The sequence below is a fragment of the Acomys minous genome (assembly GCF_964271855.1).
Source record: "Acomys minous genome assembly, chromosome: 3".
Taxonomy (NCBI): domain Eukaryota; kingdom Metazoa; phylum Chordata; class Mammalia; order Rodentia; family Muridae; genus Acomys; species Acomys minous.
Window position 1 is genome coordinate 82,559,298 of NC_140485.1, and position 26,142 is coordinate 82,585,439.

Below are 26,142 nucleotides of genomic sequence, written 5' to 3' on the forward strand. Positions count from 1 at the left end.
GCAGAGGAGAGGAAAGTGTTAATATGTCTTCTTCACTCTGCCTATGGCCTCTAATAGCCTTATTAATTAACAGAATGTGGGTAAAGCAGGACCTCTGTGGTTCACTATTTCTAATGCAGTTTCAAGCTTCATTACATGTCAGATCTTATCCTAAAGGACAAGTAAGAGGTCAAACATATATATATTATGAAGCTATTTGTAGACCATAGAAGCTGCTTCCACGTATAGCTGAGCTATGATACTCTTACATCATTTGTTGAGTTCTTAATGCCAACACTGGACTGGGTAGTATGACACAAGAACATATACAAATAACAGTTTGAGATTTGAAAGAAAATCAAGAACTCTAAGTCTGCCTCTATATTGTCCATTGTGTGTGTCCATTCTCTTCGCGTGTGTGTGTGTGTGTGTGTGTGTGTGTCTTTCTTCAGTGTGAATGTGTCTTCCCTTCTTCAGTCATCTGTATAGCCCAGGCTGTCAATAGTTTTCTGTAAACACACCAGGATGACCTTGAATGCAGATCTTCCTGTGTTCACTTCTAAGTTACAAGCATGCACCACCATGTCTGGCAAAAATACAGTTTTGCAAAATGGATATTTTGAAATCATTGTCACTTTGTTTTTATCCACAGAAATCAAGATGACTACCAACTTGTTCGAAAATTAGGCAGAGGCAAATACAGTGAAGTATTTGAAGCCATCAACATCACAAATAATGAAAAGGTTGTTGTTAAAATTCTCAAGGTAAGTACAAGAAGAGAAACAGTGTCGGAGTTATTTGGAATGTACATGCCTTTTTATACCTGCCACTTGGAAGATTTGCTTTTTCAGTAGTTTGGCCTACCCGTTATATCCTCTGAAGTCAGCAGAACACCTATACTAGCTTGACAGATAGAACCTAAAGCAAGAGAAGAGATAGAATGTGTGGAGCCAAAGAGGGGAGTGAAAATGCAGGCTCTTTTTTCCCAAATCTGAAGTAGCATGCTTTCAGTTACATCCTGTACTCTTGTTTTCTCTTTGGTTTTGGTTTTGGCTTTTCAAGACGGGTTCTCTGTGTAGCTTTGGTTGTCCTAGACTTGTTTTGTAGACCAGGCTTGTCTTGAACTCACTGAGATCCACCTGCCTCTGCCGCCCAAATGCTGGGGTTAAAGGCGTGCGCCAGGCTGTGGGTTCGATTCTTAGTGCTACAAGAAAGGAGAAATAGACAAAAATAACAACTCAGAATATTACTCAGTCAGTAAAGTATTTGCTGTGCAAGTCTTCAAGATCCCCAGTAACCACCTTAAAAAACTAGGCATGGCAGTATGTACCTATAATTTCAGTGCTGGGGATATAGAGACTAGACTATGTCTGGGACTTCCTGGCCAGGCAGGCTAATCACTCAGTAAGCTCCAGATTTAATGAGAGACCCTGGCCCACCCGGTAAAGATGCTTGCAGCCAAGACTGGCAACCTAACTTTAGTCTCTAGAACCTACATGGTTCACCTCCCTAACTTGTCCTTTGATCTCTGTGCGCGTGTTATAGGGCTTATTCAAAAGTAAATAAATGTTATAGATAACATTTATAACAAGTATAATGGGGACATCATTGAGGAGATGCCCAGTATTGACCTAGCTTCCACATGCACATATGTGTCTACATGCACATGTACCTACACACACTGTCCCCCACAAAAGGAGCATACCAGTTGCTTCTTAGCTGCAGCTGACCAGTATCATGTAACAGTGCAGGGCTAGTATTTCTTGATGCTTTCTTTTGCAAAGAGAATCTAGAAAGCCATATTTACATATTTCTAATGTTTTAAATGTTGACTCTAGAAGATTGTTGAGATGACTCAGCGGTTGAGAACAGTGGCTGTTCTTCAGAGGACCTGGGTTTGAGTCCTGGCCCACAGGGCAGCTCATAGCCATCGTTAAGTCTAGTCCTGGAGGATCCAATGCCCTCTTCTGGCCTCTGAAGAACACATATATACAAACAGGCAAAACACCAATATACACATAAAATTTCAAAAATAAATTTTTGTTCAAGGTCTTTTAAGATATTGCACAAGTCAGATTTAGGCAATGGGCTGTCAAAATATGTTTTATTTATTAACTAACAATAACTAAATAATAAGTATTATTTATTAACAGGCAATTGCTTGTTAATGCACTGCCTGATAAGCCGTGTTATACTGGAGACTCACCTCATAGAGATGTCTATTCCCAAGGAGTTGAGACAGAGTTTCTCTGTGTAACAAGCTCTGGCTGTCCTGGACTCAATTTGTAGACCAGACTGGCCTTGAACTCACAAAGAGTGAGTCCCAGCTCCCAAGTGCTGGGATTAAAGGCGTGCACCACCATGCCCAGCTTTTAGTACTTGTTTCACAATTTTTTAATGGCAAAACAAAAACACACACATACCCAAAAATACAACTAATAGGTGCACACCTTTTAATCCCAGCACTTGGGAGGCAGAGGCAGGTGGATCTCTGAGTTCGAGGCCAGCCTGGTCTATAAAGTGAGTCCAGGACAGGCAAGACAGAGAAACCCTGTCTCGAAAGAACAAAACAAAACAAAACAAAAAAGCAACTAATAGTTCTAGCTATTAGCCATTTAAAAAAGAAGTTATATTTTGTTAAAGTACATCCAGGAGGCAAAGTAGGAGTGTTGGTGTGAGTCTGAAGCTGCCTGGGCTGTAGCTGGACTAGACAGGAAGGAATGAGGAGCCCTGGTGTAGAGCAGAAGACAGTGTCAGGAGTGCATTCTCTCTTTCCATCACACGGACTTGGGATCCATCTCAGCTCAGCAGTATTTGTGGCAGGTGGCTTTATATGCTGAGCCATCTCTCTGGTCCCATTAAAAGATTTTTTTATAGAAGGATTTACTATGTTACCGGTTTAAATGGTGGCTTACAAAGTTTTAAAGTAATTACTGCAATTATATTGAAATAAAACAATTCTATAGATATCTGATTTTTGGATTAGAAGTATTAAGTAGCTGTGGTGTACCTGACAGAGCCAGGAGAAGGGGTTCTGAAAAGTCTGTCACATTTCCTTTCTTCAGGAAGCTCATATAGAGAAATGCTTTTTTTTTTCTGATGCAATTTTACTATTATTTCAGCCAGTAAAAAAGAAGAAAATTAAGCGTGAAATAAAGATTTTGGAGAATTTGAGAGGTGGTCCCAACATCATCACACTTGCAGACATTGTAAAAGACCCTGTGGTAAGTACAGTAGATGTTAGCAAAACCCATCAAGGCTCAGCTGGTGTTGAGCCCAAAGGACAACTGATTTAGTTCTGTTGTCACCACCATTTTATGCTTTAAATGTTGTAAATCAGTTATACAGCTTAGGTCCTGCCCTGACAGAAGAGACTACACACATGTACACACCCTCATGCATGCACAGTTATTCCTAGAAGATTGGTGACACTAAAAACCAGATGTTTGGAGGGCTTTTCTTCAAAATCCTTCCAGAAATAACCTAAGCGTGGTAACGATCAGAGTGGACCAGGTTCTTACTACTGCAGCAAGGACCGTCACATTTCATACACGACACCCACAAGCTTAAAACTAAAGCAGCTAGGGCTGGTACTAATGTGTTTTCTTTTTCTTCCCTTAGTCACGAACCCCTGCCTTGGTTTTTGAACATGTAAACAACACAGACTTCAAGGTACAATCCATAACCAACCATTTAAAACTGCTAGGTTTTTAGATCATGTAGAAAGTCTTTAGGAACGACAGTGTAAAGTATACTTATTTTTTACTTCTTTTTAATGGAGTGTGTTGACCCTATATTGATCTATGCTAAAAGTAATAAATGCTTTCCATGTCTGGATATTTATGCTTGTATTTGTTTAGTGCTCTTAAAATAACTAGTGTATTTACATCTTACTACATTTATTATTCATTTAACAGTTTTGCTGGTGTCCAGACTAGTGAAGGTGACAGTACATAGTGACTCTAGGCAACAGTGTTCAAGAGAGAATCTGTGGTTTATACAGTAGCAGGGACTTCACATTCCTTAAGATCCTTAGTAACTGCAGGCTCTTTTTCTTACGCTTGTTCTGCTGGACCTTGGGCCTAGGTCTTAAGGGATTAAAGTGCCTGGCAGCTGAGTTGTACTTCATCCTCTGGGGTATTGACCATAAAGGATAATGAGAAAAGATCATGTAAGATTTGCTATAATACAAAGGTGTATAGTACATATCTCTGAACGCAGGTGGCCTACTTACTCAAACAGTTCTCTGTTTGGTTGTAACTGAAGGATGTAAGCACTTTGCTTAAGTATACATTCAGTAGCAGTTGGCTTGCCTCTGTCCAAGTCCAGTACCACAAATGTTAGTGTCAGTAAATAGGCGGTTCATTTTGTTTGGAAAAAAAAGAAAAGAAAAACTTTTAGATATTTTAAAATCAAAGTGATAAACTCAAAAAAACCTGAGAACTCTATTCACCATTTATAGGTATTTAGATGTAATAATAATAATAATCTATAGCCTTTTTAGAAGCTGGAAGAATTCCATTTCAGATGTTTGTCGTGTGTCTGATCACCTGGGACTAGAGTAGTTGGCTCGGCAAATTTGTTCCCACGTTTTCATGCCCCCTGGTGATGGCGTGTGGCACACGGAAGGGCGCTTCACCACTACAGAGGCTCCCCATCAAAATGCCTTAGAAGGGAGTTGGGGGGAGTGAATAGAAAATCCTAGGTTGACAAAGTACATCAGTGCATGTTGTGTCAACATGTGTAAGTATATGTACATGTATAAGTAAGTTCCAAAAATGCATCATAACATGAGCATGTGCTTAAGTTATTCTTTACATGTAGCGGTGAAGCTCCAATAATCGTTTTAAAGTGAATTTTTGGTGAAGAGCATTTGAAAAACAAATCTTGGGACCATAGTGAAGGAACCAGTTCTTAGTTGAGATTACTATTAATTAGGATGAGAAAATTGTTACCTTAGTGATGTTTTATAGCTAAACCGTTTCATTTGTCTTTAACAGCAATTGTACCAGACGTTAACAGACTATGACATCCGATTTTACATGTATGAAATTTTGAAAGTAAGTAACTGTAGGTACTAAATATTTTTAAATTGGTCTTTTCTTTAAGAAGTTTATTTGGGGCCGGGGGAACTGGAGAGATGGCTTAGCAGTTAAGGGGACTGCTACTCTTCCAGAGGACCTGGGTTCAAATCCTAGTACCCACATAGCAGCTCACAACTATCTCTAAGTCCAAGATCTGACACTCACATAGATATACATGCAGGCAAAACACCAGTGCACATAAAATAAAGGTAAATTTTTATTTTTATTTTATTATTTATTTATTTATTGGTTTTTCGAGACAGGGTTTCTCTATAGCCTTGGCTAGGTAAATTGTTTTGTTGTTGTTGTTGTTTTGTTTTTTGTTTTTTCTCAAGTTTATTTGGTGGTAGAGAAGTCAGGGGATTAACTTGAATGTGTACTGAAAGCAGGGGCTTCACCAATAGTTTTTAAATGTTTTTAGTATTAAACCCTTAGGTAAAGTCTTGGTTATGCAATGGGGTACAACAGAATTGTAATTAGAACATGTGGGCGTTGTAGGACAGAGCCCTGCTCTGAAGTAACTCGGTAAGTCCAGCATGGCCTTTCCTGATTTCCTTCCCCAGCCTCCCACGTTCTGGGACTCATAGTTATGACCCATCTCATCCAGCTGTAGAATGCAGCTTGTTGTTGTTGTTGTTGTTGTTGTTACAGTTTTTATTCTGCGATGCATGTCAAACAGATACTTTAGCAATTAGCTGTATCTCTAGCCCTAGAACGCCTTAAAGAAAACAGAGTGGAAATGACAATGCAAAAACAACTCTTTTTTTTTATGCATGGTCTGCTAATACACTTTATTTTACTTAGTATTCAACAGCTGACACTGGCCTGGAGGTGCAGGTCTTTCTGTAATCCCAGGATGAGGACTGCCACATGTTCAAGGCTAGCCTGGGCTACAGAGTGAGACTGTCAAAAAACAAACAGGATTGAAAAAGGAAAGATTGTTAGCCAAACAAAACAAACCCCCTCCCCCCCAAAAAAATTTTTTTTTACAGTGGGACACTGTAGTACACATCTAATCCCAGCACTCAGGAAGCAGAGGCAAGCAGATCTCTGTGAGTTCAAGGCCAGCCCTGTCTACAAAGAGAGTCCAGGCCAGCCAAGGCCACACAGAGAAGCCCTGTTTCAAAAAGAAAGGAGGAAGGAAAAGAAAAACTGCTGAACTCAACCCTCTAAGGTCATTGCTCTAAGGACTGTAAATTTCTTCCTAGATTGCTGACTACAAGTGGACTTTGCTTTCTAAAGTGAGATGGCAACCCGTCCTGCTAGTCAGTGGTTAAAAGATTAGCATTGTAAGAAGAGCACTGCTAAGAGCTGGATAAAGTTTCCTATTAGTCATAGGTTAATGCCATGCCAGCTTGTTTAAGTCTTAGAAGTATCAGAAGAAAGCGGGGCGTGTTTGGACGTGTTGTTGATCACAGCACTTGGGAGGCAGAGGCAGATCTCTGTGGTTTTGAGGCCAGACTGGGCCTACATAGTGAGTTCCAGGCTAGCCAGAGTTATATAGTGAAACACTATTATTTTTCTCTACCCCCATCCCCCAAAAGTCAATAGATTATACCTGCAGAGACATTTGATCTCCTGTTGGCTCGTGTGGTAAGCAGGATTTAAAGCTGTAGACATATTTGTCCAGCCCTGCACGTTAGAAACCCAGGCTGTCCTTCAAGAAGAACAAGAACTTAGCTGATGGCATTGGTTGACAAAGGCCAGGATTGACAAACTGAAAGCTGTGTTGCTCCATTCGCCTTAATTTCAGCTTATGAACTATATTCAAATTTGATAGCTGCCCTAGATCAGGAGCTGGCAAATTCTTTCCAGAGCTGAAGCCTTTGTCCTACTGCTCATCTCTGCTATTACTGCAAGAAAGCAGCCTTGGAGGGTGTGTGCACATAGAGGCGTGGCTGTGTACAGATAAAACATTCATAGAAGCAGGCAGCTGCTGATTCACCCCACTCTCGGCTACTGAATACTGTTCTTTAAATAAAATCTTAGTAGGCGAATTTTCTTTTGAGGGGAATGTGTTTATAGAAATAGTCTAGGCTTTGGATACGAAGCTGTTCAGTTGCTGTGCACTTTGAGTCTTTGTGAACAGAAAGGATGCTGAAATAAGAATAGCACACACCTATGGCTGCTGCAGGAGGGGGAAGCAGGCAGGTCGGCACTCGTTTGAGAAGTAGCCTGGGCTACGACATACCAAAACCCTCTCTTTCAAGGGGGGAAAAAATGGGTTTGTAACATGGACGTCGGGTCCCTGAGTGTGTTTGACTGTGGGAACCAGGTCTTGAAGAAGAGCTGAGAGTGACTGACCTACCTGATGCCCTGGATTGTTGTGCAGCCAGAGACAAACTGACATGGAAGAAGAAAGTAAACAACTAAGAACAGTAACTCATGCTAGCTCATTTTTCTTTCTTTCAGGCCCTGGATTATTGTCACAGCATGGGGATTATGCACAGAGATGTGAAACCCCATAATGTGATGATTGATCATGAGCACAGAAAGGTAAAGTCATAGACTCCCAAATTTCCTTTATAAATATGATGTCGATAGCAGTTATCTTCAACACTTTATCCCTAGTGTCTGTCATAGTCCTTAATACCTGTTAGATACTTGATGAAAAACTTTGCAGTTGAATAAAATAATTAAATCTGCATGTTTAAACCCTTCTTCATATTCTTAGATGTACTGTGAAGGAAACAGTATAGTGAGTAACCATCTATCTATATCTAAACCAGGAAATCTGCCTTCTTTTCTTGTCCTTTTTTGTTTGTTGGTTTTGGCTTGGTTTTTCTAGACAGGGTTTCTCTTTGTAGCCTTGGCTGCCCTGGACTCTCTTTGTAGACTAGGCTGGCCTCGAACTCACAGAGATACTCCTGTCTCTGCCTCCCGAGTGCTAGGATTAAAGACGTGCGCCACCATGCCTGTCTGTTCTTGTCTTATTAAGTAACTGATTTGCAGACTTAAAACAACAACAATAAATCTATACAGGGATATAGTGTTTCCCCTGAATGCTATTAGATTTGATGAGAGAAATAAAAGCTCATGCTTGGGTTGAGTGTGGTGGTACACGCCCTTAATCCCAGCACAGAGGCAGGGGGATCTTATGAAGCCTTGTCTCAAAAAATAAATAAGAGCTTACACCTTATTAATAAATTAAGTCTGGGACTGGAGAGATGGCTTAGAGGTTAAGAGCACTGACTGTTCTTCCAAAGGTACTGAATTCAATTCCCAGCAACCATGTGGTGGCTCCCAACCAACTGTAACAAGATATGGTGCCCTCTTCTGGAGTGCAGGCCGAACATTATATACATAATAAATAAATCTTTTTAAAAATCAATTGATTAAGTCTGTATCTTTTATTTGGGAGCTAGAATGGGTTAATAAAAAGCCCCTGAATTAGTAAATTTTGTATAGTACCATGGTGGTGCATGCCTTTAATCCTAGTACTCAAGAGGCAAAGGCAGTTGGATCTCTGAGTTCAAGGACAGTCTGGCCTACAGAGGGAGTTCCAGGACAGCCAGGGCTACACAGACAAACAATGTGGGGGGGGGGGGTTGCAGGGGGGGGAGATAAATAAAATAAAAGCACATGCTTATGAAGTGGATAAATTATTCAGAAAATGCTGCTTTGGTAACAGATCAAGAGACCTCTGACCTTTGCAAATGTTTGTACATGCAAGCTGTAATGGCTACATGCTTTATTTCCTATTTTGTTTTTAGGGGCGGTGTACATATATCTGTACCTCTGGATTTAGAGGCTAGAGGTCAATGTCAGATGTCTTCCTCTATCATTCTCCATTTCATTTTTCAAGACACTGGAAGATTTGCCTAATCTCTGGCCAGTGTCCTCAGGAATGCTACTGTCTCTAGCCCTAGGTTACAGCACTACATGCTATCACACCCAGCTTGTCACATGACTGCTGAGGATCAGACCTTGGGTTTTCATGTTTATACATCAGCCAGGCTTTCGATCAGCTGAACCATCTCCCCTACTCCCCCCACCTTTGTGTGGGTGTTAGGGGGGTGTTTTGATACAGGGTCTCTATGTAGCCCTGACTGTCCTGGAACTCACTGTGTAGAGCAAGCTAGCCTCAAACTCGCAGAGATCTGTCTTTCTGCCTCTGCCTCCCGTGTGCTCTATTAAAAGACATGGACCACTATTTTGTGTGTGAGTGTGGACATGTGTAGAGATCAGACGAAACTTTAGTATCAGTTTTTTTTCCTTCTACCATGTGAGTCCCAAGATTGAACTGAGATCATCAGGCTTTTAACCTACTGAACCATCTTGGCAACCTAAGGGTTGTTACATATGGCAGGCTAACTTTGAACTCACGATTCTCCTGCCTCTATCTTCTGAGTGCTGGGATCACAGTGTGTATCACCGTGCTGAGTCTGCGTGGTGCTGGAGGTTGGACACAAGCATTCTACCAAGTATGTCTGCGTGTGAGCAGGCCTATGTGTATCAACCTTGGTTTTCTTCCTCTGGAGTCAAACATTTCTGTTCTTGTTTTCAGACAGGTTCTCTTACTGGCACCTGGGGCTTCCTATTTGGTGCTGGCTAGCCAGCAATCCCGTGTGGGTCAGTCTACCTGTCCTTATTCCCCAGTGCTGGGATTTAAGTTACCCAAGCCCACCGCTTACTCAGTGATTACTGTTGCAGCCATAGGGATCTAGATTACTTGTTCATTTAACTAGTACATCTCTGACATGTCCTATAATAGGTTCTTTGAAGCTGGAGATATAGGAGTGAACAAAGCAGAAAAAAATGCTGTCTCTAAAGTTGACGTTTGAGTCAAGAATGGTGACTACAGTGATCGTGCAAGCAGCTGGACGACCTTGAGAGGCTGGACCAGGAGATTGTTTTGATTTTGAGGCCAGCTTGGTCTACATACTGAGACCCAGCTACAGAGAGATACTGGAAAGGGAAGGAAGGATGGCGGGATCTGGAGTAGGCTGTGGCAGGTCACAGAGAGTACTGCAGTTTTAACTAAGCGCTGTGCTGTAGTCAGGGTCTCTACTGCTATGATAGAAATCATGACTAAAAGTAACTCAGGGAGGAAAGGGTTTATTTCAGCTTACAGTTTCACAACACAGTCTATCACTGAGGGAACCTGGTGGGCAGATGTCAAAAATTCTATTAGTTTTTTTAAACAACGCGTTCTAGCTCCCAAGTAATGAAGAGGCCTGTTACATTTATTAGTAAGTGTTAAAGCACTATAGCTGGGCAGATACTCCTTAGCTGTCTGCTCTGTGGTGGTCTGCACCATCTCCCAGCTATATGCCCCCATTACCTGTTCTCTAGGCTGCCTTGGCCGCCCCTGCTCCATCCCTGTCCTCATAGCGATTCCTCAGGGAACCATCTCTTCCACCACCACCTTCTTTTTTCTTTCTGGGATCCCCTAACTGGGATGGGATGTTCTGCCCTAACTCTCATGCCCAGCTATTGGCTGATCAGCTTCTTGATTAACCAATCAGAGATAACAGAACAATTTGTACCTAACACTGAAACAGGAGATCCTGCCATAGTAATGACAATGCCCATGACCGCAACCAGATCTCAGGAAACAGAAATCAGCCCCTGATACACAGTGCACAAAACCATTTCCCACCAGGCTGGAGCTGATGTAGAGGCCGTGGAAGAATGCTGCTTATCTACCGGCTTTCTCTATCATGGGTTGCTCAGCAAACTACCTACTATCCTGGGAAGTGGTAGGCTAGTAGCACCCTCCACAATGACCTGGGCCCTCTCACATCAACCATCAATCAAGATAGTATACCACAGGCTTGCTACCTGCCAGTCTCCTGGGGCCTTTTCTCAATTGAAGTTTCTTCTTCATAGTGACTCTAGTTTGTCTCAAGTTGAAATAAACCCAGCCAGCGCAGCATAGAAGGATGTTCTATGGGGTTCCATTTAGAAAATGACAATTTTGAGAGTACTGGAGTGGACCTAGCAATGCAATGTCAGGAAGAAATAATATGCCAAGGGGGGGAAGAATTTTCCTACCTGAGTAAGCTAATAATTAATTCTACATCACACACCAGCAGAGTACCCTCACATTGGATCCAGTTCTAACACTGACACCTACACATATGAGATTCCTAAAACTACCCCTTCTTCCCTTTTAAATGCTGGTAACAAGCCCCAAGTTTTTCTTCTGTTGCTTCTGAAAAACTGCCTGTTACTTGTTCACACAATCCTCCTCTGGTTCAATTAAATTGCTAGAATGCTTCAGAATTTAGTTAAATAGATTTACTGGTTTGTTCAAGATGATACTACAAATGACAACAGATGGGGAGGTGCTCATGGCAAGGTTTATGGGGAGTTATGCTGAGCTTCCATGCTATGTCCCAGCATACTGCCTTCCAGGAACTGTCACATAGCTGTCCAACAGCTCCTTGAACTCCCCTGTGCTTTTTCTTTGCATAAAAGTGATGAAGTATGAACAACCAAATAGCAATGTGGTGGGCTCATTGGGAAAACAAATGAGACTGGTCTGTTCACACTCTTCCCCAGTGTGTGTGATACAAGATCCATTTGAAGGGTGTCATTGTGTGTGGTCTGTGCCAGAGCACATTTTAATGCAAGTTTCTGTGATCTAGCTTAGAGATACTCGATTGAGTACACGAAGTTATGCCAAGTCTAAGGCTGGGAATGTAGCTCAGTGCCTAGGACGCCCTAGGACCAATGGCCAGCACACAAAGAAGAAAGTAAATATGTTACCAAAAAGTATGTTTATCATCTTAGAAACAGAAAATATAGGTGTTATGGAAATTAATGAGTCAGAAACCACGGATGAAAAATGATATGTAGCTGGGCGTGGTGGCGCACGCCTGTAATCCCAGCACTCAGGAGGCAGAGGCAGGCGGATCACTGAGTTCCAGGCCAGCCTGGCCTTGTAGCCCAGGGTAGCCCAGGTAACACCGGTAAACCCTGTCTTGGAAAAAATGATGTATATATTAAAATAATACTACATTATGGCATGCTTGAGCAGCAACACAGATAAGAGTTGAGATAGAAGGGAAAGAAAAGAGGTCAGAGAAAGGAGGAAGATCTCCAAGTCAAATGTTATTTGTAGACCTTTCCCTCTGAAGATGGGAACAGGGTCTATGCAGAGTGGTGGCATATAAAAAAATTCCCTGTGTTAAAATAGCTAAAATGAAAATGCAGTGATATTGCAAAGTGCTGGCAAGGATGTGAACACCTGGTTGAGGATCCCTTCTCTGGAGTGCTCTAAAGTCGGAATGAGAATGAAGATGCTATAGTTGTTGGTGACTTATTCTCTCTTTTTTTTTTTCCTTCCAGCTCCGGCTAATAGATTGGGGTTTAGCTGAGTTTTACCACCCTGGCCAAGAATATAATGTCCGGGTTGCTTCCCGATACTTCAAAGGTCCAGAGCTGCTTGTAGATTATCAGGTGAGAGGAGAGTGCACACACAGTACTGATGCTGTGCTCACTCAGCACACGGTGTGTAGAATGTCAGTTTGTGCTGTGAGTCAGCCATTTATCATAGCTGTAGCTGTCATTATGTAAAATGTACATGATACGTACACATGACACATGATATGTCTTTTGTAATTTAACTTGGTTTTAAGGTGGATTTTTTAATATTGTAATGCTAAATTAGGGTCCTAAATTTACCTAAGCGAAACCAGCAGACACCCAGTAAGAGATTTTCTTGATCTGTAAGGCATGTTTATCCACTTGTAATCCAGCTTTTAGGAGGCAGAGGCAGAAGGATGGGTTCAAGGCCAGCTTGGGCTATATGAGAGTCTCTCTTTTAAAAATAGAGAGGGGCCGAGCGTGGTGGTGCACGCCTTTAATCCCAGCACTACAGAGACAGAGGTTAGTGGATCACTGTGAGTTTGAGGCCAGCCTGGTCTACAAAATGAGTCCAGGACAGCCAAGGCTATACAGAGAGACCCTGTCTCAAAAAACCCAGGGGGGGGGGGCTTAAATTGAACCTCAAATGAATATCCCACCCACCTCCACATACATTCCAGTCACGGTGGTTCATACTGGTGTCCTTGTACTTTGAAGGCTGAGAACAAGAGGATTACCACACGATTGAGACTTGCCTTGAGCTACAATGTAAGACCATATCCCAAAAATCAGAAAAAAGGGAGGCGCAGAGATGGCTCAGAAGTTAAAAGCACTTGCTATTTGATTGTTGGGTTTTTGTTTGTAAGTTTTTCGAGACAGGGTTTCCCTGTGTCGCCTTGGCTGTCCTGGACTCACTTTGTAGACCAGGCTGGCCTTGAATTCACAGCAATCCACTTGCCTCTGCCTCCTGAGTGCTGGGATTAAAGGTGTGCGCCACCACACCCGGTTTCATTGTATGTCTTGAGTATCACATTTGTGCCTGCTGCCAATGGAGATTAGAAGAGGGTATTAGATTCCCTGAAACTTTTTGGTTTTTTGAGACAGGGTTCCTCTGTGTAGCCCTGGCTGGCCTCAAACTCACAGCCATCTAGCTGCCTCTGCTCCCGAGTGCTGGGATTAAAGGCATGACACCATGCCCAGCTGATTCCCTGAAACTTGAGCCACAATGTGGTTGCTGGGAATTGAGCCCTGGACCTCCAGAAGAGCAGTCTGTGCTCTTAACCTCTGAGCCATCTCTCCAGCCTCCATTGCTGTTGTTTTCAAGACAGAGTTCCTCTGTGTAAGAGCCCTGACTGTCCTAGAACTCGGTTTGTAGACCAGGCAGGCCTTTAAATCAGAGATCTGCCTGCCTCTTCCTCCCAAGGGTCATGTGCTCCCACATCCAGCTAGAAAAAAAGATCTACCCAGTGTTTTAGAACACCTTAAGAGACATCTTCCCTACCCATCATATCTGAGTTATTATCAAATGCCTTAAAGTTCTAGGCTTAGCCCTAAAGGTTCTACCTCTGGAATTCTAAAGTATGTAACCTTGCTGGGCATGGTAGCATGTATTGTTTTTTTTTTTTTTTTAACCCTAGCACTCAGGAGGTAGAAGCAAGAAGCTCTCTTAAATTCAAGGTCAAGGTCGACATACCCTGGCTAGCCAGGGCTATACAGTGGTACCTTTTTTTAAGTTAACTAGGTTGGGTAGGCCCTCTCCTCTCCAAGGGGATCCTTGGAATTCTTCACAAAATAAAATTGTGGCTTTTCTTCTGCAAGTGGAAAAAAGCAGCTCAAAGTAGTGTTTACAATTTGTTTTAAAATCGAATTGAGGGGCTGAGGTGGTGTAGAAGCTAAGAGCACATACTGTTCTTATAGAAGACTCAAGTTAGTTTTATAGCCACCTGTAATTCCAGGTCCAGGCATTCTAATATCTTTCTTGATTTTGGGGGGGAGAGAGTATTTTCACTCATGTGCACATACCCCACTCTCCTACTCTATAAACAAACGCAGTTAAAAACAAATCTTCACCCAGGGGGCCTGCACAAACTGATGCACCAACCAAGGCCATTGCAAGCAGAGAACCTAGACCCCCTGTTCAGATGTACCCCACAGGGAGAAGGGGTGGGGGCTGCCTCTGACATGAGTTCTGGTACCCACATTTTGATCACTGTCCCTTGGCAGGATAGCCTTGCAGGCACACAGAGGAAGGGGATGCGGGCTATCCAGATGAGACCTGATAGGCTGTGGTCAGACAGTAGGGGAGGGGAAGAGGAAGGTTAAGAACGGGAAGATGCAAATGAGAGGATTACAGTTGAGATGTCATGTAAATAAATTATAATTTGTTTAAAAATTAAAAAATGTAATACTAAAGCCGGGCGTGGTGGCGCACACCTTTAATCCCAGCACTCGGGAGGCAGAGGCAGGTGGATCGCTGTGAGTTCAAGGCCAGCCTGGTCTACAAAGTCAGTCCAGGATGGCCAAGGCTACACAGAGAAACCCTGTCTCGAAAAACCAAAAAATTAAAAAAAAAATTTTTTTAATACTAATATAGAAAGTCTTGTAAAGTAAAAACAAACACATCTTCAGGGAAAATAAATCTGGATTTAAAGAAGGGCTGGTCATGTAACCTAATGGTAAGCCAATTGCCCAGCTTACACAAGGCTCAGGGTTCCATCCCTAGTACTAAAGAAAGACCAAATAAGCCAATAGTTGGATAAAAGAAGATACAAAAAGACTAGGAGGCTGGGCGTGGTGGCACACATCTTTAATCCCAGCACTCGGGAGGCAGGTAGTTGGGGGCCAGCCTGGTCTGCAAAGGCTACACAGAGAAGCCCTGTCTCGAAAAACAAAAAGACTAGGAAAGGGTCCATGAAAGTGTTGTTGATGTTTCACTCTGAGCAAAGTCATTTTTTAAATTCTTTAAATATCTATTTTGTATCTAAAAGCCACAAGCCTGAGTGAGAATGCATGTGTGATAACAATGTTTTCTTTAATACAGATGTATGATTATAGTTTGGATATGTGGAGCTTGGGTTGTATGCTGGCGAGTATGATCTTCCGGAAGGAGCCATTTTTCCATGGACATGACAATTATGATCAGGTGATAACATGTTACTCCCATTAAGAATTTTACTGCCCTAGTGTAAAAATGACCAGCTTGATCTATATACAGCAAGTCCAGGACAGTCAGAGCTATATAGAGTGAACCTGTCTCAAAAGTAAAAACAAATAAACAAGTAAATTTAAATGTAAAGATGGTTGCCAAGCCCAGTGCATAATACATAAGAGCTGAAATGTGTCTACTTACTCAGCTAGCTTACTGGTCCTTGGACTAATATTTTTTGGCAACAGCTAGATTTGCCTTTTGAAATCAGAATCAATCTCTCTCTCATACACACACACATGCACACACATATGTCTTGCTATTGCTCCTTTGTAATGTGAGCATGTAAAATGTCAATAAAACACATGTATAGCTGGGCGGTGGTGGCGACGCCTTTAACCCCAGCACTTGGGTGGCAGAAACAGGCGAATCGCTGTGAGTTTGAGGCCAGCCTGGTCTACAAAGCAGGTCCAGGGCAGCCAAGGCTTGAAAAACAAACAAACAAACAAAAAAAGAAGCCCTAAAACACATGTATAGAGGCTGGAGCAACAGCTTAGTTGATTAGAGGGTTTGCTGCTCTTGCAGATGAGCTGGGTGCACTGTGTAGCGCCCAGGTCACTTGGCTCGCAAGCACCTGTAATTCCAGTTGTGGATGACACTGACGTCCTTTTCTGACCTCCATGAGCACAGCATGCATCTGGTGCATATACATACATTTTCAAAAAGCTTTTTTTTGTTTGTTTTTAGTTTCACTTGGTTTTTTAAAGAAATCTTTATTAATGAGGCAGGAGGCACTGGTTAAAAGCACTTAGTGATCTTGCAGAAGAACTAGGTTCAGTTTCTAGCACCCACATGATGGCTCCCAACCCTTACACTCTAGTTCCAGGGGATCTAACTCTCTCTTGGCTTCTGTGGGCTCCAGGCATGCGTGTGGTGCATAGACATTCATGGAAACAAAGCACCTGCACACATAAAAACGCCTGTTTAGAGAAAAGTATTTTCTCCCATGTGTTGGTCTATATTTAATGCTGATATGGCCATTTTGTCCATATAAATTGAGTTTAGATGTGTGTACCAATAGAATATAGCTGGTACTTTGAACATTTGCCCCTTGAAATACAAGGAACCAAGAGAAATGGTGATGATGCCAGGAGTTATCAAGGCCTTGTTCCCTTTGGGTACAGTGGATGTTTTGTTTTATTTTTTGAGACAGGGTTTCTCTATAATCCTGGCTGTCCTGGAACTCAGATACTCCTATTGAGATTAAAGGTGTGTGCTGCCACCACCACCTAGCATAATGGACAGTTTTATAAAAACTACCTTTAATTAAAGACAGTCAGCTGAAGTTTAAAGTCTTCAGCTCCATGTCAAGTACCCTACAAGACTGGAGCTACAGAGTGAGGAAGAATATCTTCCAATAGCTCATTGTCCGTCTATAGGCAAATCCAGCAATAAAAGCAATTGTCTATAGTAATATACATGTATGACAAGTTCCCAAAGAAGAGACATCCTCATCTGAGTTGTAATAAGGAAAAAAGGCCATAGGGGGACAAAGAGCCAGGCAAAATAGTTGGCTACTTCTAACAGTTTCTAATTGACTTAGGACCTCTACTACACACCAAAATTTAAATTAAACATTAGGAGGCAATATTTATTTGTAGGGCAAATGAGTTTATTTAGCTTATTATTAGTTACTGATTTGATCATATACAATATGCTTGTGTGGGTTTTGTTTTTCTTCTATATTAGTTGGTGAGGATAGCCAAGGTTCTGGGAACAGAAGATTTATATGACTATATTGACAAGTACAACATTGAATTAGATCCACGTTTCAACGATATCTTGGGCAGGTAAGTCACACACACATACATCAAGGGGGGGAAATTTTGCCAAAAATGCTAAGGTCTGGTGCTGCAAGATGCTGTTTGAGCACACTTGGTAACATCATATTGAATAACCATCTATCCAAATTCACATAGGAAAATCTTGAGTCTGAAGAGAATAGTAAGAGGGTTCCCGTGAAGGGAATTTAAGTAAATGTAGGGTCTAAGTAGAAGAATACAGTTGGATCAGACATCAGAATTTTTCCTGATACAGTTCGTGTCTTCTTAAATGGCAGGAATTTCTAGAGAAGGAAGTAGGCTGGTCTGCTGCCAGCTGCCAGGCAGTGCTGACGAGAAAGAATAAGAAGACACTGGCCACCTCAGAGCAGGACATAAACTTTCTGATGCAAAGGCATTTATTTGTGTGCCAAGTGGCAGAATTGGCAAGGATGAAGATGGGTGAAGAGCACTGGCCAGCTAGGCCACCTGCAACCTAACAGTCACCTGAAGTGTTTCTTCAAAGGGGAAAACCCAGGTTTCTCCTTGGTGCAACACTTGTCATTTCCAGTTGCCAGCTACTTCTGTCTGTGGGTGTTACCCCTCTGTAGCACAGTGCTGTACAAGACTGTTCCCTTGGATTTTGGCGCTCTTTGTTGTTAGCTACACTTCTGTACCCTATGGTGCATTTCTTATTTCTAATTTTGCCTTATAGACACTCTCGTAAGCGATGGGAACGCTTTGTACACAGTGAAAACCAGCACCTTGTCAGCCCTGAGGCCTTGGATTTTCTGGACAAGCTGCTGCGATATGACCACCAGTCACGGCTCACTGCAAGAGAGGCCATGGAGCACCCTTACTTCTGTGAGTCCACTCTTGAAGTCCTTTACTGCCCAGCACACTGTATGAGGCAGGCGATGATTTATATTGGAAACAAGTGTCTGAGCCAAGTGTAACAGATCAGATCTGGGATTCGGCTCCTGTTAGTCTACCAAGAAATTACTTCACCCGTTCTGAGCCTCATTTTCTTCAGATGAGGCACTGACAGCAGTTGCCATGGGAAGAGGGCTGGGAATACAGGCAGTGCCAGAACACTTACTAGTGTGTGTGTAAGGCTTTCAGCTTAACCTACAGTTCTGCTGAAGAAAAGAAAAGGTCCATGATAATGCTTTAATGAAATGTCATCCTCTTCTAGACATGCTGGTTTGTGTGTGCCAACCCTATACTTGGGAGACCTAGACAGGATACCACAAGTTCAAGTCAGACTGGGCTACATAGTAACTTCCAAGCCAGGCTGGTTATAAAGTAAGAATCTATCCAAAACAGCAAAAGAAGAAGCTATAGCAGAAATTCTTGTCTTCAGACACTTACCAATTCCCAGTGGCTGGTTTGACCTAGTTGAATATGTTCTAGCTGTACTAATCATTCATTGGAGAGAGCCAGTGAGGTTTAAAAGCCTTACTGTTTGGTTTGTTGTTGTTGTTGTTTGGTTTTTCGAGACAGGGTCTCTCTGTGTAGCCTAGGCTGTCCTGAAGTTGCTTTGTAGACCAGGCTGGCCTCAAACTCACAACAATCCAGCTGCCTCTGCCTCCCGAGTGCTGGGATTAAAGGCGTGCGCCACTACCACCCGGCTAAGCCTTACTGTTATATAAACCCTACTGTTGTATATACAGTTATGGTATGTGGCCAGCTGTGCTTTTGTGAGTGAAATGATACTCCCACTCACTCTAGTCTTTTTTTTTTTTTTTTTTTTTGGTTTTTTTTGGTTTTTCAAGACAGGGTTTCTCTGTGTAGCCTTGGCAATCCTGGACTCACTTTGTAGACCAGGCTGGCCTCGGAACTCACAGCGATCCTCCTGCCTCTGCCTCTGCCTCCTGAGTGCTGGGATTAAAGGCGTGCGCCACCACGCCCGGCAACTCACTCTAGTCTTGCAATGCTATTTTTTTGTACTTTTGGATTGTTCCCCACAGAATAATGCAGTGATTTTCCAGTTAGTCTGATCGCCTGTTGCCCAGGCTTCTATCACTGAAACTCATAAGCTGATTGGAGTGAAAAGCATATAGTCTGTGGTTATAGTGCTATCCTGCACAGACAAATAGCTTTGGACCACTCAGTCTCCTGCTCTTGACCAATTAACTGATAATAGATTGCTGTCTTGACCAGGTTATATTGGATTGTCTCCATTAAACATTCATTTAACCATCTTCATTTTTTTATTAGCTCTGTAATGGATATTTTTTCATCATCCTACCATTACATTCACACTTGGTTAACCACAGTTGTATAGGGCAGGTGATTTTTATGTTCTAGAAGTGATACAGAGTATAAATTAAAAGCAAAGACTGAAGGGAGCTGCTCTTACTTCTCCCCAGTTAGTTTAGAGCATCAAGCAGAACAGATCCTAACCTTACTCTCTGTTTTCTAGACACTGTTGTGAAGGACCAGGCTCGCATGAGTTCGTCTAGCATGGCAGGGGGCAGTACACCTGTCAGCAGCGCCAATATGATGTCAGGTTGGTGACTGACTCTAGAAAGAAGAAAGCTACTGTTCTTAGTTTCACTTCCCTCTTTATGCCTGATTTCTTGTATGCCTTTTCTTCCCTGTAAAATGTTGAGTGTGGTTGCAGGTGAGAACATTGGCATGTGTCTGTGTGGAAACCAGAGGTCATCCTCAGATGAGGGTTTTCACTTTGTTTCATTGTTATTTTATGTGTATGTGTGTTTACCTAAGTGTGTGCCTGCGCACCCCAGCCACAGGCTTTTTCCCTGATCTGTGCCTTCCCCCTCCCTACCCCAGGTTTACATGGGTGCTGGGGATCAGAAGTTGCTCAGTGGATGTATATAATCTGTGCTGCTAAAAGCCCCATGTACACTTTTAGTGACACTGTCTTGTAAGATATCAACAGTGTCTCCCCTTCAAAATTCTAGTATTCCTACAGAAAATTTCTTGCAGAGACTCTATGAAGAGCAACAAGAAGATATCTGTCTGTCTGTTATGGTTGGTTTTATGAAACAGGTTCTTGTATAGCTCAAAAATATTTTTTCAACTCTTTGTATTTTGAACCATATACAGTAATCTCCCATATTCATGCTTCCAAAAGTATTATTTGTCTGGAGTCTGTTGAGAGAAAACATTTATACAACCTTTGTTACGGTTTTTCTTTGTTTGTTTGTTATAACTAGTCCATGGCTGTGCCTAATTTATACAGTAATCTTTATTGTAAGTATATGTATGTAGAAAAACAGACTATACATATATATAGTGCTGGGTACTACTCATGGCTTCGGGCACTCTGAACACATACCCCACAGGAGGAGGGGTGGTCCTTGCATTTGGAGAGAGTGTGTATGAGAAACAACTGGCTAATTGAGGGCAAACTGACATGTAATTGTGATGGAAATGAAGAAGAAATCAAATGGAAATAAAATTCCCAAGCGTAGTTACCACTTAGAGGCAAGAATGCACCTTTTGTCTACTAAGTGGCCATTTTAGTTTGATAGTTGGTATCAAGCTATAGCTATTTAGTAAAAGTATTACAGCTATTTAGTAAAAGTAGTGTTGAGTCCCTGTCTTTGTAGCAACATTTCAAATGCTTGCTCATCACTTGCCTAGCCAGAAGTCACCCTTCGAGAAGGTTGGGTGTGGAGCTTAGCCTCTGGGCAATGCTGCCCTAGACAGTCTATCAATGGTATCTGTCCACAATTGTCAGTTAATTAGAATTTATAACTTTTAACTTGGATTTGTATAGACTAAACTCTGAAGTGTGCAAAACTGTGGCCAAGAAAGTTATATAGAATTGTCATTGTGCTGGGCATGGTGGCGCACGCCTTTAATCCAGCACTCTGGAGGCAGAGGTTAGGGGATCGCTGTGAGTTTGAGGCCAGCCTGGTCTACAAAGTGCAGGACAGCCAAGACTACACAGAGAGACCCTGTCTCAAAACACCTAAACAAAACAAAAAAAGGTTGTTAACTTTTGGGGAAAATAATACAGCAAATTTGGTAGCTATGATTGGTGCACTTGGTGTCTCTGGCTTACTGACGGCTCTCTTTTTTCAGGGATTACTTCAGTGCCAACCCCTTCACCCCTTGGACCTCTGGCAGGCTCACCAGTGATAGCTGCTGCCAACTCACTTGGAATACCTGTTCCAGCTGCCGCTGGCGCTCAGCAGTAATGACCCCATCTATCTCCTGATGCCTGAGCAGAGGTGGGGGAAGTCCACCCTCTCCTTGATGCAGCTTGCGCCTGGTTGGGAGGGGTGAGAACACTTCAGAAGCACCGCGTCTGAACCGTTGCTTGTGGATTTAGTAGTTGAGTCATAAAAAAAATTATAATAGGCTGATTTTTCTTTCTTTTTTTTTTTCCTTTTTTTTTTTTAACTTGGAATTTCATAACTCAGGGGATTCCCTGAAAAAATTACCTGCAGGTGGAATATTTCATGGACAAAATTTTTTCTCCCCTTCCAAATTCAGTTCTATACCACTAAAGAACAGAGATAAACTGGCCTCAGTCCGCTGCTGCGTCTGGGCGGAGCTTTTCCTCCTCTTCCCACATTGCTCTCCACATTCTACATCCGGAGTTGTATCTCATGCTCTTCTCCAGAGCTGATAAACGTAGCTTATCAAGGGAGATGGGGAGGATGGCAGGGAGGACCAGGCCATCGTGAACACGGCTCTGCTGGCCACTTGCTCACCTCTCCAGGACTGCGTCCGTGGCTTAGTCCGGCTCTGGGTGGAGGTGAATCTGTCTTAGTCACATCAAGATGTTAAAAGTCTACCCAACTTGCGAAAGATCCAAAGGCTTCTTTTTGAATGAATCATGTCTTACTGATGACCTAACCCTCAATCAATTTAAGTTTAGTTTAGTTTAGATTTGTGATACTTTCTGTTCCTGGCTCCTGCCTTGGTCTTTCCCTTTTCATCTCCTGACATGCTGTACTTAATAGCTGGTAGGAGACGGAAGGCGCTCTTTTTCATTTTCCATGAGTTGGCCATTTTGAAGACAGTTAGTTACTGGACATAATTTATTGCTTTTAAAAAAAGAAATATCCATATAAATTTCATGCTAGCACTCTTAAGAGCTAACGGGTGATGTGGCCACACTGGGTTCATTTTAAGCTTTGTACCTTTCCCCTTTTTTTCAAATGCCATCTGTGAGGAAACCTGCCCTCAGAGTTGTAAGTGTATCTGAGAGGCAGGGCAGAGCCACTATCTCCAGTGAACCAGAAATGGTAGACCTGTAATTGTGGGAAACTATCACTTCTCTTGTTACGGCCCTGCCATCCCTTGCTGTGTGTATATATATAATACTTTGTCCTTCATATGTGAAAGATCCAGTGTTGGAATTCTTTGGTGTAAATAAACGTTTGGTTTTATTTATCAAGGTTAGATTTAAGTTCCCTGTGTAAAGGTCTCGCTGGGTGGGTGTCTCACATTCAAACCTGAGGGGACTACAGCCCATACCATGGAAGCTTCCCAAGGCCCTCACTTTTATACACCCCCCTCGTTCGACCCATGGTACTGGGCAGGGCAGAGAGGCCTTAAACAAGCACCACAAGCCAAAGCGTCTCTGGGGATTAAGGATCCTTTGCCATAAAACTCATTCTGTGTCTCAGCATTGCAGGGATTGGGGATAGGAAAAGTCGCCAGTTTTGTGTGTTTGTGTGTGTATAAAGTGGACTTTCCACTGTAATCCAACCACCTAAGTTTATCAGGTGCTTCACTGAGGAAGCCTAGTTTTTTAAGCACAATAGCAAAACATCAGCTCTGTATTTTCTCCTGTTATTACATTACAGTAGCTGCCTGTGGGGACTAGGAAAAAAAAATCTTCCATCATATTTTAAGGCCTAAAATCTTAGTTCCCCATTCTCCTACCTTTATAGATTCATAAGCCTTTCTCACCTGGCATCATAAGTAAAAACATAATTGTTTGGGGAGTTGAATTTAAGTAACTTACCTAACTTTGTAACCCATCTTGGCTTTAGTAACTTTTCTCAAGGTGGTGGCTTTAGCGAAAGTAATGATGAAGTAGAGGACGCTGATGCCTTTCCTAACGTTTCTCAGCAGTAGGGAGAGCCAAACAGAAACCTTCTGACTGCAGATTGATTTTCTTCCTTTTGGCCACTTGCAGTGACTAGTTATTGTACTTGATTCTTGTATGCCCTAGCGTGCCGTGAGGGTTGCCATGGTGGCGTTGAGCAGAGCTGAACGCACCACGTGTGCCAGAGATGCGGTTTGTGATTATGTCTGCACTGGATCGTGATTTGACCAAGACACTTAGACTGAGGCGGAGAGGAAGGTTGTAGGTCAGGACTCCACGCCCTGCTTACAGCTCAGAAATGCAGGTGTGTTTGAGGCTGTGTGGGCAGCTGCAGACAGATGGGCCTCTTCACACTCACCAGATCTGTGCAAGAGCTGAGGGTGAATGCAGAGGACTCTTAAGTGCCACCTAAGGGCCTTTTAACAGAATTTTAAAAGAAACAAGGAGTCACTGCACAAATGTGGAGAGTTTTAAAAGACCTGAATGGGTGGGGGACAGGGAGGGTCAGGGTTTGCAGAGTAACAACTTCTGTGTTGTAAATTACCTCATCTGTACACCTTGTATTGGGACACTATTTCTCAGCACTTCCTGTGTCTGCATTGCTTAGATGGCGGGAAATGGATGCCAATATAAAACAGCTATGTTGGCAGTTAGTCTGAAAGCATTTTTTAACTTTGTTTTGAAGTGTGCCCTTCCCCTCTTTAAGTTTAAAGTCAGAATTCCCCTCTTGGGTTTATTGGTTGTGATTGTATTGTAATTGGTATGACGAAGACATAACTGTGCTGGGAAGAAGTTGTGCCATGAAGGTCTTTAATTTTTTTTTTTTAAATAAAAACATTTAAATAAATGAAATGTCCCTGCAGCCTGAGCAATATGCTTCTCCAACCGACACCGTGTTTAATAAAGGATGGCATAGTTTTCGTGTAATTTGAACTTAATTCTGGGTTGGTGGAGATGTTAGGTGGGAGATAACGATATTGATAGAGGAACTCTGAAGTCTGAGAGTTTGGACACTGAAGTACAGTGAAAGGGAACATGGTGGTCCTATTTCATTTTTGTCCTATTTTTCATTACTAGTCACATCACATAATTTCTGAGTTTGTCTCATCTGTTATATGGGATTAAAGTGAGATTACATTTATGTCAGGTACCTGACTCTTACCTAATTCCTCTGGGCCCCTGATATGGAAGGCTAGTCCTTGGTCTTCACTTGTCATCAATTCACAGTGCTTTCTGTCTGAGGCCTTGCTCACCTCTAACGCTGATTTTTTAGAACTGAGTGGTACTAAATGTAAAAAGTTACAAAAAAAAAAAAAGCCTATGAGAACAGCTTGTATTAGGGGACAGGCTTTTTATGAACAGTGTTACAATCCCTGTGGACAGTCAGCCTTGTAGATAGCCCAGCTGTTTTGCAGTCTTAAGAGACCTGGACTATGGATGTGCTGGTGAGTTTGTGGGAATGTACTAGGCAGCTTTTATACGTGCCTCCAACAGGTTATGGCTTCCCTAGCAGTACCTAGAGTAAAGTCTACACAGACATTGGCTTCTCGCTGGAGAATGCTGGTATCCTAAATGTCTCATTTGCCTTAAATGTTCCCTGCATTACACTCCAGCTTGTTGGAATTGAGATTACTGGGGACCGAGAAGTTAGGTTTGGATACAAGAACCTATCATGTAACATAATTAAAATTGATGATTTGAGTAAATCTATCTACAAATTTCTACCAGCATGTTTTCTGCCCTGCTTAGAATGGGTGTGAGTGAATCTTCACAGTCAGATCCTTGCCTGCCTTCCTGATGGTGTTTCTCCCCTTCCTGTTGTAGGCGGTGTGTAGAGAGGCTGATTTCTAGGACCATTTCTCCCTTCTGTTGTTGTTTTGGTTTTCTGAGACTGAGTTTCTCTGTGTAACAGTGTGGTTGCCCTGGAACTCACTTTGTGGGCCAGGCTGTCCTCAAACTCAGATCACCTACCTCTGCCTCCTCCTAAGTGCTAGGATTAAAAAAGGCGTGCACCACACTGCCAACCCTAAAACTATTTCTTGGTTAAGGAAGAAATTAATCAGAAATCTTTGGAATGACAGTCACTTTTTTCCCTCAGAAACGTCTGAAAACTTGGATCCTCATCTACCCATCTGAAGTTTTCTCTCTTTGCTTTTCCTGTAGCCTTTCTTTCTCGCATGCCACTTGAGTTTTCGAGTTTTCCTTGTGTTGTTTTGTTGATGTAATTGTCAGTTCCTCACACGTGCAAGTCAGCTCCCTGATGATCTTGCTTGTGTTACTAAAACCCTTTTTCTAAAATGTAGGTTGGCCATTATCTCCCAGGAGTGAAGAAGGCTGTGTGGAGTAAATAGTGCTTGCTAAGTGGCTGGTTAAGTGGCAGAAGACTAAGCACTAATCTCTACCACTTTAGCAGACTTAAACAGAGAAATTTGGTTTGGGTTTTGGATTTGTGAGGTAGGTTCTCTCTAGTTCTGGAATTGTCTGGAACCTGCTTCTTCCTTGAGTGCTGGGATTGAAGGCGCACACACAAGCCCTGGCTCTGGAACCTTTTATTTATTTATTTTTAAATGCCTGTGTATAAGAATATAAAACTCAAACTGTTCTCCAAATAAGATGAGTACATAAAGAGCATCACAAGGTACTTGGGTTCTGGAGCCCATCTTAACATAGGCAGATATTTTAGACTTTATAGCCTTTCTTTTGACACTGAAAAATCTAACCACTTACAAGAAGCTGCTTATCAGAACTGCAGGTGCCCAGTCT

The 26,142-nt window shown here is 42.3% G+C and overlaps 1 protein-coding gene across 3 annotated transcripts in view; it reads left to right on the forward strand.

The window, feature by feature from the left end:
* CSNK2A1 (casein kinase 2 alpha 1) overlaps positions 1–22,722 on the forward strand; it is a 50,266-nt gene extending 27,544 nt beyond the window's left edge. For all 3 annotated transcript variants that reach the window (XM_084775352.1, XM_084775350.1, XM_084775351.1), the window contains exons 3-13: positions 632–743; positions 3,102–3,203; positions 3,601–3,651; positions 4,980–5,039; positions 7,476–7,559; positions 12,360–12,470; positions 15,418–15,519; positions 17,272–17,372; positions 18,058–18,206; positions 19,768–19,854; positions 21,399–22,722. In XM_084775352.1, coding sequence (XP_084631478.1) covers positions 632–743; positions 3,102–3,203; positions 3,601–3,651; positions 4,980–5,039; positions 7,476–7,559; positions 12,360–12,470; positions 15,418–15,519; positions 17,272–17,372; positions 18,058–18,206; positions 19,768–19,854; positions 21,399–21,514 — 1,075 coding nt within the window. In that variant the 3' untranslated portion in view covers positions 21,515–22,722. The remainder of the gene's footprint in view (positions 1–631; positions 744–3,101; positions 3,204–3,600; positions 3,652–4,979; positions 5,040–7,475; positions 7,560–12,359; positions 12,471–15,417; positions 15,520–17,271; positions 17,373–18,057; positions 18,207–19,767; positions 19,855–21,398) is intronic.
* The last annotated feature ends 3,420 nt before the right edge of the window (positions 22,723–26,142 follow it).